Source organism: Pelodiscus sinensis, chromosome 8 (assembly GCF_049634645.1).
Source record: "Pelodiscus sinensis isolate JC-2024 chromosome 8, ASM4963464v1, whole genome shotgun sequence".
NCBI classification, from domain to species: Eukaryota; Metazoa; Chordata; order Testudines; family Trionychidae; genus Pelodiscus; species Pelodiscus sinensis.
The window spans coordinates 958006-976079 of record NC_134718.1 but is presented as its reverse complement, the minus strand read 5'-3'; the positions used below and the strand labels follow the sequence as shown (position 1 = coordinate 976079).

The 18074-nt window shown below is 64.5% G+C and overlaps 1 protein-coding gene across 2 annotated transcripts in view; it reads right to left on the bottom strand.

Moving 5' to 3' along the window:
* The window catches only part of HPSE2 (heparanase 2 (inactive)), a 177599-nt gene that overhangs the window by 67032 nt on the left and 92493 nt on the right, over nt 1-18074 (bottom strand). For both annotated transcript variants that reach the window (XR_012905505.1, XM_075934461.1), the window contains exons 4-5: nt 3153-3326; nt 1385-1556 (exon numbers count right to left, since the gene is read on the bottom strand). Coding sequence is in view for 1 of the 2 variants with exons in the window: in XM_075934461.1 (XP_075790576.1) it covers nt 1385-1556; nt 3153-3326 (346 nt within the window). In the remaining variant the exon portion in view is untranslated. The remainder of the gene's footprint in view (nt 1-1384; nt 1557-3152; nt 3327-18074) is intronic.

The following is an 18074-nucleotide window of genomic DNA, read 5'->3' as shown; positions in this document are numbered from 1 at the left end:
TCCCCCCTCTCCCCTGCCTCCTGCCCGCAGGCGTGAGACCCCAGCGCCCGTCCGGTACCTCCCCGGTGCCCGCTCACCCTCCGGCTGCTCCCCTCCCTCCCCTCGCTGCCCCCTGCCTCCTGCCCGCAGGCGTGAGACCGCAGTGCCCGTCCGGTACCTCCCCGGCGCCCGCTCACCCTCCGGCTGCTCCCCTCCCTCCCCTCGCTGCCCCCTGCCTCCTGCCCGCAGGCGTGAGACCACAGTGCCCGTCCAGTACCTCCCCGGTGCCCGCTCACCCTCCGGCTGCTCCCAGAGTCGAAAGCTGAAGCGCAAGGGGTGGAGAGAGCCGTCGGGCAGCCCCCTTCTCTGGGGCTGAGCGGCATGGGCAGGACGTGGCCAGTCTGCCGGGGCAGCTGCTTCCCGACTGTGGGGAGGGACCTCCTCTGCCCGTCCCCTGCTCCAGTGCACAGCAGGAATCTGGCCCTTCTGGGGTTCATGGAGTGTCCAGGCCAGTCACGCCAAGTGGGTCTGAGCACGGCGCTGAGGCCTGGGAGCCCAGCTCCTGCCGCTGCCCTGTGCTCTGGCGGCACAGGCAGCGCCTCGGGCAGCCCCCTGTGCTGGTCCGGAGGGCAGGGGCAGGACACGGCAACCAGAGCAGGCGAGTAGCTTCTGTGCCGCGGAGAGACCCCGGCGAGGCCTCCTGGCGCTGCTGCGATCGGCTGGCTGGGCCGTCGGGATCCGGCCCCGGGGCTCGGGCACGTCAGAGGGAGGCGCTCTGCCCCTGGGGTCTGTCTACACTACCCCGCTAGGTCGAACTAGGGGGGTAATGTAGTCATACGGAGTTGCAAATGAAGCCAGGGATTTGAATTTCCCGGGCTTCATTTGCATAAAGCCGGCCGGCGCCATTTTTAAATGCCGGCTAGTTCAGACCACGCGGCTACACGCGGCACGGACTAGCTAGTTCGGACTAGGCTTCCTATCCAAACTAGCTGTACGCCTCGTGGAACGTGGAACGTGGAGTACAGCTAGTTTGGATAGGACGCCTAGTCCGAACTAGCTAGTCCGTGCCGCGTGTAGCCACAGGCACAGGGTCCGAACTAGCCGGCATTTAAAAATGGCGCCGGCCGGCTTTATGCAAATGAAGCCCGGGAAATTCAAACCCCTGGCTTCATTTGCAACTCCGTATGACTACATTACCCCCCTAGTTCGACCTAGCGGGGTAGTGTAGACAGACCCCAGGAGAGGGGCTGGAGGACAGCGTCAGAGCCCGGCCGCAAAGCGCCCAGAGGTGAGCTGGCCCCACCCGGGACGCTCCGAGCACCCCTGGGCCCTGGCCCCCTTGACCGAGCTCTCCCCGCCCTGGGGAGGAGGGAAGGGGGAGCCCGGCCCTCGCCCGCTCGCTTACCCCTCCAGGAGAGCGATGACGTTCTTCCTGGGCCGCCCCACGTTGGGCCCGTAGAGGCTGGCGCGGGTGTAGGTGCGGATAAGCTGCAGCAGCCCTTTCAGCTGGATGTAGTCCCTCCCCAGCTGGCTGCCGTTCACCGCCCGGCCGGTCAGTGCCCGGTAGTTGTTGGGCTCTGCCAAAAGAAACACGGGAAAGCAACTCAGCCCAGCGGCAGAGGGGCTCCCCATGCATGGACCCCCAAAGAGCCTCAGCTCCGCAGGGCCCCCCAAAAAGCCTCAGCTCCGCAGGGCCCCCCCCAAAGAGCCTCAGCTCCGCAGGGCCCCCCAAAAAGCCTCAGCTCCGCAGGGCCCCCCCCAAAGAGCCTTAGCTCCGCAGGACCCCCAAAAAGCCACAGCTCCGCAGGGCCCCCCAAAAAGCCTCAGCTCCGCAGGCCCCCCCAAAGAGCCTCAGCTCCGCAGGGCCCCCCAAAAAGCCTCAGCTCCGCAGGCCCCCCCCCAAAGAGCCTCAGCTCTGCAGGACCCCCAAAAAGCCTCAGCTCCGCAGGCCCCCCCCAAAGAGCCTCAGCTCCGCAGGGCCCCCCAAAAAGCCTCAGCTCCGCAGGCCCCCCCCAAAGAGCCTCAGCTCTGCAGGGCCCCCCAAAGAGCCTCAGCTCCGCAGGCCCCCCCCAAAAAGCCTCAGCTCCGCAGGGCCCCCCCAAAGAGCCTCAGCTCTGCAGGCCCCCCCCCAAAGAGCCTCAGCTCCGCAGGGCCCCCCAAAAAGCCACAGCTCTGCAGGGCCCCCCAAAAAGCCACAGCTCCACAGGCCCCCCCAAAGAGCCTCAGCTCTGCAGGGCCCCCCCCAAAGAGCCTCAGCTCTGCAGGACCCCCAAAGAGCCTCAGCTCCGCAGGGCCCCCCCCCAAAGAGCCTCAGCTCCGCAGGGCCCCCCAAAGAGCCTCAGCTCCGCAGGGCCCCCCAAAGAGCCTCAGCTCTGCAGGCCCCCCCCCAAAGAGCCTCAGCTCCACAGGGCCCCCCAAAAAGCCACAGCTCTGCAGGGCCCCCCAAAAAGCCACAGCTCCACAGGCCCCCCCAAAGAGCCTCAGCTCTGCAGGGCCCCCCCCAAAGAGCCTCAGCTCCGCAGGGCCCCCCAAAGAGCCTCAGCTCCGCAGGCCCCCCCCAAAAAGCCTCAGCTCCGCAGGGCCCCCCAAAGAGCCTCAGCTCCGCAGGCCCCCCCCAAAAAGCCTCAGCTCCGCAGGGCCCCCCAAAGAGCCTCAGCTCCGCAGGTCTCAGTGCAGACACGGGTCTCCGCGGCAGGGTCTCCCCCACCTCCCTGAGGGCAGACGCTGGCGGCCTCGCGCTGCCTATGCCGTGCCTTGGCTTGGCCCGGCGGCGTCTCGGCGGGGCGCACCCCGAGGGGCGCGAAGCCGGCACGTTGCAGCGTGGACCCGCCCACAGCCTACGCGGGCTGGCGGAGATGAGCTGTGGCCAGGGCCCGGCACAGGCCAGCCGTCCTGCGCGGGTGAGAGCAGTCTGGCCGCTCGGCGCCTGGCAACGGGAGCAGGGCCGCGGCGTGGCACGCCTGTGTCTCACGTCTGGGCGTGCGAGACAAACCGGCTCCCCCGAGCCCGCGAGGCAGAGCGCGCCCCTGACGGCAGAGCCCCTCCCCGCCGCCAGGCCCCTTCTCGCTGTGCCTCCGGGAGCCGGGTCCTGCACCTGTCCGCCCTGCCCAGCCCGCGGGGACGGGCAGCCGGGAGCTGGGACTCCGGCACGGCCCGGCCGCACGGCAACCCACCGTTGCCCAGCTCCCAGGAGATGTTGTATTTCTTGCTGGCGCTGTACTTCAGCAGGCTGAGGGCGTTGGAGCTGTTCCAGGAGTTGTTGGGGTTCCGGCACAGGGCGTTCAGCGCAAAGACCAGGTGGAGGCCGGAGCAGTCGGCGAAGTTGTAGAGTTTGTCTAGAGACCTGGCTGGGAGCAAACGAAAACCGGCTTGTAACTCAGAGCAAAGGCCAGTACCGGGCATCCCGGAGCCTCGGACGGACCCTCCGCCCCGTCGCCTCCCGCTGCATCAGGGGGGCGGAGCCTGTCTCGGATCCCAGGGGGGCGGAGCCAGGCTGTGCCCGCCCCACAGGAAGTGAAGAGGCAGGAGAGGAAGTATAAAGCTGCTGGAGGAGCCAGCTGCCAGGGCTGGAGCCCGAAGAGGAGCCCTGCAGAGCCGAGGGGCGGCCAGGCTGGCTCTCCCCCGGGTGGCTGGGGACAGAGGCGCCCCGAGACGGGCACAACGTGGCCCGAGGACAGCGACTCCCAGCTGGGTCCCAGGACAGAACTCACCTCCCCGAGAGGGCAGGGAGGAGGCTGGGTCCAGGGGACGCCTGTCATTGCACCCGGCCACCCCTACTGCCCTGTACTGCTGCCTGGGGCTGAGGCCTTCTGCTGTTGGCGCTGCCCCGCCTGAGGGGCTGGACCCCGGACTATGCCCCGCCTGAGGGGCTGGACCCCGGACTATGCCCCGCCCAAGGGGCTGGACCCCGGACTATGCCCCGCCCAAGGGGCTGGACCTCAGACTATGCCCCGCCCGAGGGGCTGGACCCCGGACTATGCCCCGCCCAAGGGGCTGGACCTCAGACTATGCCCCGCCCAAGAGTCTGGACCCCGGACTATGCCCCGCCCGAGGGGCTGGACCCCGGACTATGCCCCGCCCGAGGGGCTGGACCCCAGACTATGCCCCGCCCAAGGGGCCGGACCCCAGACTATGCCCCGCCCGAGGGGCCGGACCCCGGACTATGCCCCGCCCGAGGGGCTGGACCCCAGACTATGCCCCCCCCGAGGGGCCGGACCCCGGACTATGCCCCGCCCGAGGGGCTGGACCCCAGACTATGCCCCCCCCGAGGGGCTGGACCCCAGACTATGCCCCCCCCGAGGGGCTGGACCCCAGACTATGCCCCGCCCGAGGGCCTGGACCTCAGACTATGCCCCGCCCGAGGGGCTGGACCTCAGACTATGCCCCCCCCGAGGGGCTGGACCCCAGGCTATGCCCCCCCCGAGGGGCCGGACCCCAGACTATGCCCCGCCCGAGGGGCTGGACCTCGGACTATGCCCCCCCCGAGGGGCTGGACCCCAGACTATGCCCCGCCCGAGGGGCTGGACCCCGGACTATGCCCCGCCCGAGAGTCTGGACCCCGGACTATGCCCCCCCCGAGGGGCTGGACCCCAGACTATGCCCCGCCCGAGGGGCTGGACCCCGGACTATGCCCCGCCCGAGAGTCTGGACCCCGGACTATGCCCCGCCCGAGGGGCTGGACCCCGGACTATGCCCCGCCCGAGAGTCTGGACCCCGGACTATGCCCCCCCCGAGGGGCTGGACCCCAGACTATGCCCCGCCCGAGGGGCTGGACCCTCAGACTATGCCCCGCCCGAGAGTCTGGACCCCGGACTATGCCCCGCCCGAGGGGCTGGACCCCGGACTATGCCCCCCCCGAGAGTCTGGACCCCGGACTATGCCCCCCCCGAGGGCCTGGACCCCAGACTATGCCCCGCCCGAGGGGCCGGACCCCAGACTATGCCCCGCCCGAGGGGCTGGACCCCGGACTATGCCCCGCCCGAGGGGCCGGACCCCAGACTATGCCCCGCCCGAGGGGCCGGACCCCAGACTATGCCCCGCCCGAGGGGCCGGACCCCAGACTATGCCCCGCCCGAGGGCCTGGACCCCCAGACTATGCCCCACCCGAGGGCCTGGACCCCGGACTATGCCCCGCCCGAGGGCCTGGACCCCCAGACTATGCCCCACCCGAGGGCCTGGACCCCCAGACTATGCCCCACCCGAGGGGCTGGACCCCAGACTATGCCCCGCCCGAGGGGCTGGACCCCGGACTATGCCCCGCCCGAGAGTCTGGACCCCAGACTATGCCCCGCCCGAGGGGCTGGACCCCAGACTATGCCCCGCCCGAGAGTCTGGACCCCGGACTGTGCCCCGCCCGAGGGCCTGGACCCCCAGACTATGCCCCACCCGAGGGCCTGGACCCCCAGACTATGCCCCACCCGAGGAGCTGGAGCCCCAGACTATGCCCCGCCCGAGAGTCTGGACCCCAGACTATGCCCCGCCCGAGAGTCTGGACCCCAGACTATGCCCCGCCCGAGAGTCTGGACCCCAGACTATGCCCCGCCCGAGGGGCTGGACCCCAGACTATGCCCCGCCCGAGGGGCCGGACCCCGGACTATGCCCCCCCCCGAGGGGCTGGACCCCGGACTATGCCCCGCCCGAGGGGCTGGACCCCAGACTATGCCCCGCCCGAGGGGCTGGACCCCAGACTATGCCCCGCCCGAGGGGCCGGACCCCAGACTATGCCCCGCCCGAGAGTCTGGACCCCAGACTATGCCCCGCCCGAGGGGCTGGACCCCGGACTATGCCCCGCCCGAGGGGCCGGACCCCGGACTATGCCCCGCCCGAGGGGCTGGACCCCGGACTATGCCCCCCCGAGGGGCCGGACCCCGGACTATGCCCCGCCCGAGGGGCCGGACCCCGGACTATGCCCCGCCCGAGAGTCTGGACCCCGGACTATGCCCCGCCCGAGAGTCTGGACCCCAGACTATGCCCCGCCCGAGGGGCTGGACCCCGGACTATGCCCCGCCTGAGAGTCTGGACCCCGGACTATGCCCCGCCCGAGGGGCTGGACCCCGGACTATGCCTCGCCCGAGAGTCTGGACCCCGGACTATGCCTCGCCCGAGAGTCTGGACCCCGGACTATGCCTCGCCCGAGAGTCTGGACCCCGGACTATGCCCCGCCCGAGGGGCTGGACCCCGGACTATGCCTCGCCCGAGAGTCTGGACCCCAGACTATGCCCCGCCCGAGGGGCCGGACCCCAGACTATGCCCCGCCCGAGGGCCTGGACCCCGGACTATGCCCCGCCTGAGGGGCCGGACCCCAGACTATGCCCCCCCGAGGGCCTGGACCCCAGACTATGCCCCGCCCGAGAGTCTGGACCCCGGACTATGCCCCGCCCGAGGGCCTGGACCCCGGACTATGCCCCGCCCGAGAGTCTGGACCCCGGACTATGCCCCGCCTGAGGGGCCGGACCCCAGACTATGCCCCCCCGAGGGCCTGGACCCCGGACTATGCCCCGCCCGAGGGCCTGGACCCCGGACTATGCCCCGCCCGAGGGGCCGGACCCCAGACTATGCCCCCCCGAGGGCCTGGACCCCGGACTATGCCCCGCCCGAGGGGCCGGACCCCAGACTATGCCCCCCCCGAGGGCCTGGACCCCGGACTATGCCCCGCCCGAGGGGCCGGACCCCAGACTATGCCCCCCCGAGGGCCTGGACCCCGGACTATGCTCCGCCCGAGAGTCTGGACCCCGGACTATGCCCCGCCCGAGGGGCCGGACCCCGGACTATGCCCCGCCCGAGGGGCCGGACCCCGGACTATGCCCCGCCCGAGAGTCTGGACCCCAGACTATGCCCCGCCCGAGGGCCTGGACCCCAGACTATGCTCCGCCCGAGGGCCTGGACCCCAGACTATGCCCCGCCCGAGGGCCTGGACCCCGGACTATGCCCCGCCCGAGGGGCCGGACCCCAGACTATGCCCCCCCGAGGGCCTGGACCCCGGACTATGCCCCGCCCGAGGGGCCGGACCCCAGACTATGCCCCCCCCGAGGGCCTGGACCCCGGACTATGCCCCGCCCGAGGGGCCGGACCCCAGACTATGCCCCCCCGAGGGCCTGGACCCCGGACTATGCTCCGCCCGAGAGTCTGGACCCCGGACTATGCTCCGCCCGAGAGTCTGGACCCCAGACTATGCCCCGCCCGAGGGGCCGGACCCCGGACTATGCCCCGCCCGAGGGGCCGGACCCCGGACTATGCCCCGCCCGAGGGCCTGGACCTCAGACTATGCCCCGCCCGAGGGGCTGGAGCCCCAGACTATGCCCCGCCCGAGGGCCTGGACCCCGGACTATGCCCCGCCCGAGGGGCCGGACCCCCAGACTATGCCCCCCGAGGGCCTGGACCCCCAGATTATGCCCTGCCCTGCCTGCGAATTCCTGACTGGGGCAGAGTGGCCTCCCCCTGAGCCAAAGCAGCAGGAACCGCCAGGAACCCCCAGACCCCACGGCGGGCGAGCGCGAGACCCTTTACACCGGGGCCTGTTGCACCGAGTCCCGCCCGGGATCGTTTCCACTCGCATTGGCGCGCCCAGCGCTGAGCAGACACGTTCCCTAGCGCTGCCCCTCGGGGGTTGCTCGGCAGAGGGCAGAAGGGGACGGCGCACGAGTCCCTGCACGGTCGCTGTAGGGATCAGTGTCTCACCGACATTTCTCTTTTACCGGTGTAGCGAGTCCTTTCACACGGAAACTGTGTGTCCTGTAGACTCTGGGCCCCCTTTGTGTAACTGATCGCCCTGGGAGCGAATGGATGGGGGGAAGACAAGCACCTCTGGGCTGGAGAGGGGATGGAGCCAGATCCCAGAGCAATGAGAAGAACAATGGGACCTGGGAAACGGGCCCATTGAAAGACTGGACCTGTGGACGCCTTGGGAGTCAGCAGCAAGTGCCTGTTCTGGGGCCCCCCTCTTTGGAGGGGAATGGGGCAGCAAGTCCTGCCTGACCAATCTGATGGGCTTCTATGATGAGGTGACTGGCTCTGTGGACATGGGAAAGTCAGTGGATGGGATAGACCTTGACTTTAGCAAGGCTTTTGATACGTCTCCCACAAGATTCTTGCCAGCAAGTTAAGGGAGTATGGATTGGATGAATGGCCTGTAAGCTGGATAGAAGGCCGGGCCCAGCGGGTGGTGATCAATGGCTCAATGTCAGGATCGCGGTCGGTTTCTAGCGCAGTGCCCCAGAGATCGGTTTCTAGTGGCCGGTTTTGTTCAACATCTTTATTAATGACCTGGCCGAGGGGATAGATTGCACCCTCAGCAAGTTTGCAGATGACACTAAGCTGGGGGAGAGGTAGATACACTGGAGGGCAGGGATAGGGTCCAGAGTGACCTGGACAGATTAGAGGATTGGGCCAACAGAAATCTGATGAGGTTCAATAAGGACAAGTGCAGAGTCCTGCCCGTGGGACGGAAGAATCCCAAGCATTGGTACAGGCTGGGGACAGACTGGCTAAGTAGCAGTTCTGCAGAAAAGGACCTGGGGGCTACAGTGGATGAGAAGCTGGAGATGAGTCACCAGGGGCCCTTGTGGCCAAGAAGGCTAATGGCATATTAGGGCGCATTAGGAGGAGCATTGCCAGCAGATCTAGAGAAGTGATTATTCCCCTTTATTCAGCTCTGGTGAGGCCACATCTGGAGTATTGTGTCCAGTTCTGGGCCCCCTCACTATAGAAAGGATGTGGACGCACTGGAGAGGGTCCAGCAAAGGGCAAGGAAAATGCTTACGGGGCTGGAGCACATGACCTAGGAGGAGAGGCTGAGGGTCTGTCTACACTAGCCCCCAGTTTGAACTAGGGAGGCTAATGTGGCATTCAAAGTTGCAAATCAAGCCCGGGATTTAAATATCCTGCGCTTGATTTGCATCTTCCCAGCCGGTCGCCATTTTTTGAAATTTACAAGTCCAGACTAACTGCCACAGCAGGGACCCGGTAGTTCGAATTAAAACCCTAGTTCGAACTACCTGTTGTCACGTTACTGGATTTTGAGGGGAGCAGCCAGATCGCTGCTGCACCCACAGGTGGGGGTGTTGGCCCCAGAAATGGTATAAAAGGGGCCATGTGGGGTGTTGAATAGAAGCTCACTGTCTGCTAATCCTGTGTACGCTATTTGTGTGATGTCTGTGTGTGGAGTTAGGAATCTGGAATCTGTGTAGATACTGAATATTTCTCTGCATGTGGTTGAGCAGTGGGCAGAGCCCGGCCTATGGACATACTAATCAGCGAGGCCCTGTGGGACAATGGCACTCGATGGGCCAAGGACACACCTAAAGAATGAGGGTGACTCATACCTAAGGGCTACCAGCAGGCAACACAGGAATAAGGGGGACCAGGTGACCTGCTGCATACAAGAAGAGGCCAGGAAGGAGGATAAAGAGGCCATGTGGTCGATGCCATTTTGTTCTCAGCTCAGCACTTCATCCCAGAGGCAGCACTACAGGGATCGAAGAGCCTGGAAGACCTGTGAACCCATCCTGATCCTAGGATGTGCAACAAGAACTTTTAAACCAGCAGCTGTAACATCTCTGCTAGAGCCTGCATCGAGGACTGGGAGATTCGGTGCATGTAATGTATTATTCCTTTAACAACCTCACTCTCAGGCTTTTCTTTCCTGTAATAATAAATCTTTAGATGTTAGATGCTAAAGGATTGGCCCAGCGTGATTTGTGGGTAAGGTCCAGAGGGTAAATTGACCAGGGATCTGTGGCTGGTTTCTTGGAACCGGACAGAACTTGTTCGGGGTAGGTGGGATTGGGTGCTAGAACCCCCCACCTGTTTATGAGGCCCGGGGCCATCTGGGGCACAGATATTGCTGGGGTGTCGGAGGGGTTTTGCTCGTGAGGCTTCAGGCAGGCTGCTGAAGCGCTCTGTGGGACTGGTGTGTGGCCTGTTTGGAGATGTCACCAGTCTGGGGGCTGTAAGGAGCCCCGAAGTTGAGCAATTCGCCCTGAGCGGACGCCCTCAGCTGTGCCCAGACACGGCCCGGTCCGTCACAGTGGCGTAGTCGGCAGGATCCACAGATCTTGGGCAACTGAGCTTTGGGATCAGGACCCCACGCTGTCTAAATTTGATTTTTGGTGTTGAGAGTTTGGTTGGTTAAAGAGCAGCTGCAATGAGTGAGCTACAGTATGAAAGTCTGGACAGAGAGGCTCTGGAACTCTTGTGCTTGGAAGGAGGCATTGCCTTTAATGAGGAAGTTTCTAATCCGGAGCTGGCATTTTTGTTAATGGTCAGAAATGCTGCAGAAGAAATAAGAGAGCAGGATCCAGTGAGGAGAATGCAACTTAGATGTAAACGAGAAGTGGAGGAGTCTCGTCTGCTATCACAACAGAGAATACAGAGGCGAGACCGAGAACATGCAGAGAGAATGGCAGAGTGGGACAGACACATCAATCAAGGCCGGGAAAAAGCTGCCAGATTTGAACTGCAACCCAAAAGAATTGAAGCACAAAAGGAACTGTGTCCTCCTGAAAGTTCGGTGTATGACCGTGTGGGCGTGTGGGGTAATGTTGTAGCCCAGCCCTGAAGCATGTGTGGAGTTTGTGAGGGGGGTACAGGTAACTCTGGGAAGCTTTCTGGGGCTAGTCAATCTTATTGTAACCAAAAGAAAAGTGTCTCTAGATGTTTGCCTGTGGCTGGTAGCCGTGAATCTGCGAGTGAGGCTTCTAAGGGCCTGTCTAGTGCCTCAAAGGCGAGGCTGAAATCAACACCAGGGCGGAAAAAGCCCAGAAATCAGAGAAAGTTTTCTGGGGCTGGTCAGTCTCCCTGTAACCAAGGGGAAAGTGTCTCTACATGTGTGCCTGTGGCAGATGGCTGGGTGTCTGTGCAGGGGGGCAGTGAGCCTGGGAGTAAGGGCCCGTCTGATGCCCCAGAGGTGAGGCTGGAATCAGAACCAGGGCAGGAAGAGCCCAGAAATCAGGGAAGTGTTTCTCTGAGGCAGCCTGGAGTGGCTGGCCGGAGTGAAGTTTTAGTTGAGGAGTTGGTGGCTGGTGAGGTTTGTGGAATTGAACCTGCACAAGTTGAAAGCGAGTTGTGTGAAGAAGCACAGTGTGTGCAAGCTGGCGATTTGGGTGGTGGAAGTAGCAGTGGGGCAGTGAAGGAAGCTGTCCCAGTGGCTAGCTATATGCCTGAGATTAGCCAGGGGTGTGGGGACAAGGGAGAAGCTGTCTCTGGTTGCCTGTCTGTGTGTGGGGAAGAGTTTCTTCCTTTGTCTGAGGAAGGTGCCCCACAGCCTGTGATGGCTGAGAGCAGTGTTGTTGTCCCAGAGTTGGGTCTGGATATGGCTAAGGCCCAGAAAGGAGGTGGCTCTAAGTTTGTGTCTGCTGGGGAGAAGGATGAGGTGACTCAGGTAGAGTCAGTCAGTGTTTTGCTAGAACCCCGGAGATCAGACAGTGGGGACCCTGATGTTGTGCCTGATGCTGCTGTGTTGCTGGAAGAGGGGGGAGCGACTCTGTGGGACCAGGGTGACCCCTTAGCACGGGCGCAAGGGGAGAATGAGGTCATGTTAACTCTGGTGCCTAATGATGGCGTGGAAGTTTACAGCCATCTAGAGAGCTGCAAAGGGAGAAAAGGTGCCTCTGACCCTGTCTCTTGTGAGTCTGTCTGTGTGCCTGAGAGGGGATTATCTGTGAATCCACCAGAGGGGCTGGAGATAACTCAGGGAGTAAGGGAATTGCAGGAGGAGTTGGTTGGGGCTCAGCAGGGCAATGCTGCTGCAGAGCCAGAGAAGGGTGAACTGTTGCTTGAGGAAGCTCATAGGGAAGAGAGTCCTGGCAGTGCTTGTAGCAAGCAGTTTGCAGTAACAGGGAGAGGTGACGAGAGGCATTCAGGAGAAAGCTCTGCCTGTAAAAGGCAGCAGCTTCTTGTGTGAGGCACTTGCTGCAGTGCCTGACAGACAGAACTTGTCTGTTAACAGTGACTCCACTGACTTGGGTTTATGGAAACCCAGTGTGGATGGTGGTGGAGAGGTCTCAGAGGGACTGAGGGTTGTTCCAGAGGAGGCAGGAACAGCCAGAGAATTGGAGCAGGCTGCTAACCCAGTGACTGTGTGTGACCAGCTTGCTGGGAAGTCAGTGTCTTTGGGACAGGATTATTCCCAGGTGAGTGAGGAGAGTGGGAAGTTAGTGTCTCAGATTCAGGAGAAGGGCTGGGTAGCTGAGTATGCAGAGCAGAACAGCTGTGTGGTCACTCTCTCTAGGATGCAGGAGATGGCAGTTACGCTCCCATCTCTGGACACGGTGGACACTCATAATCAATCAGGGAGGTTGATATCTGGTTCCATGTGGAAACAGAGGTTAGAGAGGGACAGAGGAGAGACTTGGGAGTCTACAGCTCACTGCTGTTACCCCACTGAGTGGGGGAAGGGGGAGAATTCCAGGGCCATTGTGAGCCAGGGAGTCACGCCCAGCCAGCCCTTTGTCTTGGGCAGGCCAGAGGTTTCAGGCCTGGAGCCCAGAGGACAAGGGGGAGGGGCAGGACTTGCTTTGGTCAAGAAGATTTGCAGTTTAAACCTGAGGGGCCAAAACTGCAATGGTGTGGGGCCAGAGGAGGGGCATGATGGAGAATGTCAATATACACCTGAGATAGGATTGTTCTTGTTACTGATGTTAATTCTTGTAACCAAGGGTATGTCTACACTACCCTCCTAGTTCTCATTCCACGAGGAGTAACGGTGGTTTGAACTAGGCTTCCTAGTTCGAACTACCTAGTTCGTGCCTCGTGTAGCCGCGCTGCACGGGGTTCGAACCAGCGGGGTTTTAAAAATGGCGGCTCCCCGCTTATGCAAATGAAGCCCGGGAAATTCAAATCCCGGGCTTCATTTGCAAGTGCAGTATGCCTACATTACCCTCCTAGTTCGAACTAGCGGGGTAGTGTAGACATACCCCAATGTACTATTGTTGCAGAGAATTGTAAAGGTAAACAATGGGCATGATCTTATGGAAACACCTTGTAACTTGTCAGGGAATGTGCCCAGTGACAGACTGTACGTAAAAGGACATAGTAATGTTGATATTTCATGGTTAACACTTGTAACTGGTCTTGGAACTTCTTACAGGACAAAAAAGTTTCCAGCCAGACGGTGCTGCATGATAAGGGAAACTGAGGCACACCACCATTTTGTTTTCATGGATAAGTGCAAAAAATGCCTACACTATTTGGGATGAGAATACCTGCATTCACACAAGGTTAATTGTGGTTCAGAGAGTTGCCAGAGCTGGCCTGGATAAATTCACTGCTTTCTTCAGCTCTGGGCAAAATCACCTGACACACATGGGGATCGTGCCACAAAGGCAGATCCAAGTAGCTCTGGGTTTTACCAGGTTTTGCCTTGGGGTTCTAAGGCAATGCAAGGACGTGGTTGTCACTAGAACAGACCTTGCAGTAATGAGGCCTATTTTAGTCAAGCTGGGTTCTCATACACTGATCCAGCTCTGTACTGCTGTTTCTAACATTGGGTAGAACATGTGACGACCCAGAGCCAAAGCATGGGGAGGCCTGTGATGCCCTCAGTGATGTTACTGGCATCACTTCCTGCATCAATTTTGCATTGGGGGTGTCACGTTGCTGGATTTTGAGGGGAGACTCAAATTTGGTAACGTGACACCATGTCTCAGTGATGGCTGATTGCCTCTGCCACAGACCTCCCTGCGGCCCCTCCTTCACCATTTGCACAGGCCTCCGCTCGCTGCGCTGTCCTGCGCCTAACACAGGCAGCCATCAATATGAGCCCTCGCAAGCATCCTGCAGGCAGGGCCTGCTGCTGCCCATCGAGCCAGCACCGGGCGAGGGCGGGGAGCCGGAGCACACAGGGAGAGGAGGTCAGCAGATGGCAGACAGACACAGGCTGCAGCCGGTTTGGTGGGAATCCTACGGAGCCCACGGCTCCCTCGCGTCCCTGGGGTGAATTTGCCACCCCCTCCGGTCTTGGTCACGGCTCGTCCTTCGTGGCCCGTCGCACACGGGCGGAGGACACGTGGGTGTGTCTCCACGGGCACCTGAGGACCGGTCCACCCCTGCCTGCTGTCCATGCGGGCTCTGGACCCAGGCCCAGGCTTGGATGGAAGTCCGGGGAGGTTTTTCCCAGCTAATTGCATCCTCCTTCCCCCCACACTCGGTGCATTCTAGGGCGAGGGAAGGGCCGGGGCAGACACTCAGCAAGCTTTAAGTGGAATCAGGTGCTGCTCTCCTGCAGGGAAGTCTGGAAAATGTCAGAGCCCTTCAAGTAACAGGTACTGGCAGACAAACACGGAGCACTTCCCACAGCGCCAGCCTCCCGTGCGCATGCCCAGTCGCCTCCTCTCGGCCTTAAGTGGGCCGTTTGCTGCTCTCCGTCTCCCCAGACGGGTCCCCGCGGCTCCGTCAGGGCACGGGGCAGGAGAGACTGTTTCCCGGGGAAGCCAGCGCAGCCTCTCAATCGCCCGCCCATGGCAAGCGAGCAGAGCAGGGAGGCGCCGGGCTGGGCGATGGCCCCAGGCCTCCCCTCCCAGCATGCTCTCACGTAGGGGGCCAAAGGAGCATTGCAGGGTGGGCTCCAGGAGGGAGGCACCTGCTGGTCAGACACGGAGCTGGGAGCAGGGGCGGGAGCCGGGGGCTGGCGGGGGAGCTGGGAGCAGGGGTGGGAGCCGGGGGCTGGCGGGGGAGCTGGGAGCAGGGGCGGGAGCCGGGGGCTGGCGGGGGAGCTGGAAGCAGGGGCGGGAGCCGGGGACTGGAGGTGGAGCTGGGAGCAGGGGTGGGAGCTGGGGGCTGGCGGGGGAGCTGGGAGCAGGGGCGGGAGCCGGGGACTGGAGGTGGAGCTGGGAGCAGGGGCGGGAGCCGGGGACTGGAGGTGGAGCTGGGAGCAGGGGCGGGAGCCGGGGACTGGAGGTGGAGCTGGGAGCAGGGGTGGGAGCTGGGGGCTGGCGGGGGAGCTGGGAGCAGGGGCGGGAGCCGGGGACTGGAGGTGGAGCTGGAAGCAGGGGCGGGAGCCGGGGGCTGGCGGGGGAGCTGGGAGCAGGGGCGGGAGCCGGGGGCTGGCGGGGGAGCTGGGAGCAGGGGCGGGAGCCGGAGGCTGGCGGGGGAGCTGGGAGCAGGGGTGGGAGCCGGGGACTGGAGGTGGAGCTGGGAGCAGGGGCGGGAGCCGGGGACTGGAGGTGGAGCTGGGAGCAGGGGCGGGAGCCGGGGACTGGAGGTGGAGCTGGGAGCAGGGGCGGGAGCCGGGGACTGGAGGTGGAGCTGGGAGCAGGGGCGGGAGCCGGGGACTGGAGGTGGAGCTGGGAGCAGGGGTGGGAGCTGGGGGCTGGCGGGGGAGCTGGGAGCAGGGGCGGGAGCCGGGGACTGGAGGTGGAGCTGGAAGCAGGGGCGGGAGCCGGGGGCTGGCGGGGGAGCTGGGAGCAGGGGTGGGAGCCGGGGGCTGGCGGGGGAGCTGGGAGCAGGGGTGGGAGCCGGGGGCTGGCGGGGGAGCTGGGAGCAGGGGTGGGAGCCGGGGGCTGGCGGGGGAGCTGGGAGCAGGGGCGGGAGCCGGGGGCTGGCGGGGGAGCTGGAAGCAGGGGCGGGAGCCGGGGGCTGGCGGGGGAGCTGGGAGCAGGGGCGGGAGCCGGGGACTGGAGGTGGAGCTGGGAGCAGGGGCGGGAGCCGGGGACTGGAGGTGGAGCTGGGAGCAGGGGCGGGAGCCGGGGACTGGAGGTGGAGCTGGGAGCAGGGGTGGGAGCTGGGGGCTGGCGGGGGAGCTGGGAGCAGGGGCGGGAGCCGGGGGCTGGCGGGGGAGCTGGGAGCAGGGGCGGGAGCCGGGGGCTGGCGGGGGAGCTGGGAGCAGGGGCGGGAGCCGGAGGCTGGCGGGGGAGCTGGGAGCAGGGGCGGGAGCCGGGGGCTGGTGTGGGAGGTGAGAGAAGGGGCGGGAGCCGGAGGCTGGCGAGGGAGCTGGTGGGGGAGAAGGGGCGGGAGCCGGGGGAGCTGGGAGCAGGGGCGGGAGCCGGAGGCTGGCGGGGGAGCTGGGAGCAGGGACGGGAGCCGGGGGCTGGCGGGGGAGCTGGGAGCAGGGGCGGGAGCCGGGGGTTGGTGTGGGAGGCGGGAGAAGGGGCGGGAGCCGGAGGCTGGCGGGGGAGCTGGGAGCAGGGGCGGGAGCCGGGGGCTGGTGTGGGAGGTGGGAGAAGGGGCGGGAGCCAGGGGCTGGCGGGGGAGCTGGGAGCAGGGGCGGGAGCAGGAGGCTGGCGGGGGAGCTGGGAGCAGGGGCGGGAGCCGGAGGCTGGCGGGGGAGCTGGTGGGGGAGAAGGGGCGGGAGCCGGGGGAGCTGGGAGCAGGGACGGGAGCCGGGGGCTGGTGGTGGAGCTGGGAGAAGGGGCGGGAGCCAGGGGCTGGTGGTGGAGCTGGGAGCAGGGACGGGAGCCGGGGGCTGGCGGGGGAGCTGGGAGCAGGGGCGGGGGCAGGCTGTCTCGTGGCGGCGGATGCTCCGGCACTGGCAGCTTTTGTGGAATAAAAGCTCTGCTGTGGATTATTTCATGGACGTCTTCTCGCTTGTGTGAGCAGGGAGGCAGGCTGGCTGGTCCCTGCTGCCTGGGGCTCTCAGGCTCTGTCTCGCAGCTTTCTCTGGCAGACTAGGCGCGCCACATCTGTTCGGAGCGCTGCTGTCGTGGCCCAGCCCTCCGCATTGCTCCATCGGCTCCTCCTTGGCCAGTGCTCAGCATGTCCCCCCTGCCTGCCTATCTCCCGCCTTGGAGAGCTCCGCGCCCATCTCCGCTCCGCCAGCGGGGCCAGCCTCCATCGCTTCACAGCGCTTGTCCAGGCTGCCCCTCACGCAGCGGAGCGCCCTGGGAACACGCAGAGGCCTCCGCCGAATCCCCCTCAGAAAGGCGCATGGGCGGTGAGGCCTACGAGAGCCTCGAGAACAGGAGGCCATTGGCGAGCCGAGACCACTGGCCCGGGCTGTCCCCGGTAGCCTTGCGCTCTTCACCTCGCTGGCTGCAGCCCCTGCTGCCGTGTCTCAGGCCTCGACTGGAGAGAGGGCCCGTCTTTCTGTGGGGTGCTCGTTCAGCCCCAGCCACGGGCCCCCCCAGGCACCGCCATAACGAGGAGGAGCCTGTGACGCCTGAAGGCCATCGGCCCTGGTGGGGAAACCCACTTCCGCGGATGGAGTGGAGTGTTGTTAAACTCGCTCCAGACCGCTAGTCGTGTATTAAAGGGTTTCAGACAATTCTTCCTGCATCCGGACGATCCGCGACTCTCCTCGGAATCTGCTTCGCCAACCAGCCGGAAGGAAAGTCACTGGAGTCAAGCGTCTAATTAACCTAAATTCTGCCTCTTGCCGTGCGAGAGCCGTGGCTGCCATTTGCGGCCCCTCCCTCTCACTCACAGCCCAGGCCGTGCGGCCTCTCGTCTCTGAGCTCCTTCCTGTTTGCCAGCGTCTGGCGGGTGCTGTCTGCACAGGGAGGCCCCGGGTTCCGGGCAGGACCCCTCTGCGGAAAGCAGACGACGTTGCTGCAGCCGTGTTGCTCCCGGGAGATGGGAGAGAGGGGGCGGGAGGAGCTCGGTGCAAGCTGGACAGGCTCTCCCCAAGAGAAGCTGGCCCAGTCCAAGACGCTCCCTTCCCCACCTCTTCTCTCTACAAGTGCACCGGCATTTTCTGCTGCCCCATTACATTGCAAATGCGAGGTTCTGCCCCCGGCGCTGTCGTCAGCCAGGCCTGTCTGAGCCTTGCATGCGGCCACAGGCGCCATTTTCTCCCTTCTCCGGCCTCTGAGCGCCTGCGTGTCGGGTCAGGTCGCTCTGGTCTTGGCCGTGCTAGCGTGAGCATCTCCAAGTGACTCTCACAATGCTGCTTGCTCTTTGGGTCCGTTGGCGTGCTAAGTGTCTGGGCGCTTGCAAACCGCAGCCTGGAGCACGAAGGGGTCTCCCAGCCAGGTGCCACTCAGGAAACAGATGGGAAACACAAGACTGGCAGGGGCCAGTGCGACGAGGGAGCTACCGGTTCCAGGCCCTGGACCAGCGCAGGACTCGTGCGGACTGGATGTGTTTCGTACAGTCGGCGTCGGCCTGTCCCGAGCGGGAGTTCCTGCCATGTACCGTCGACGCGCTGCTTGTCCCACAGGCTCGAA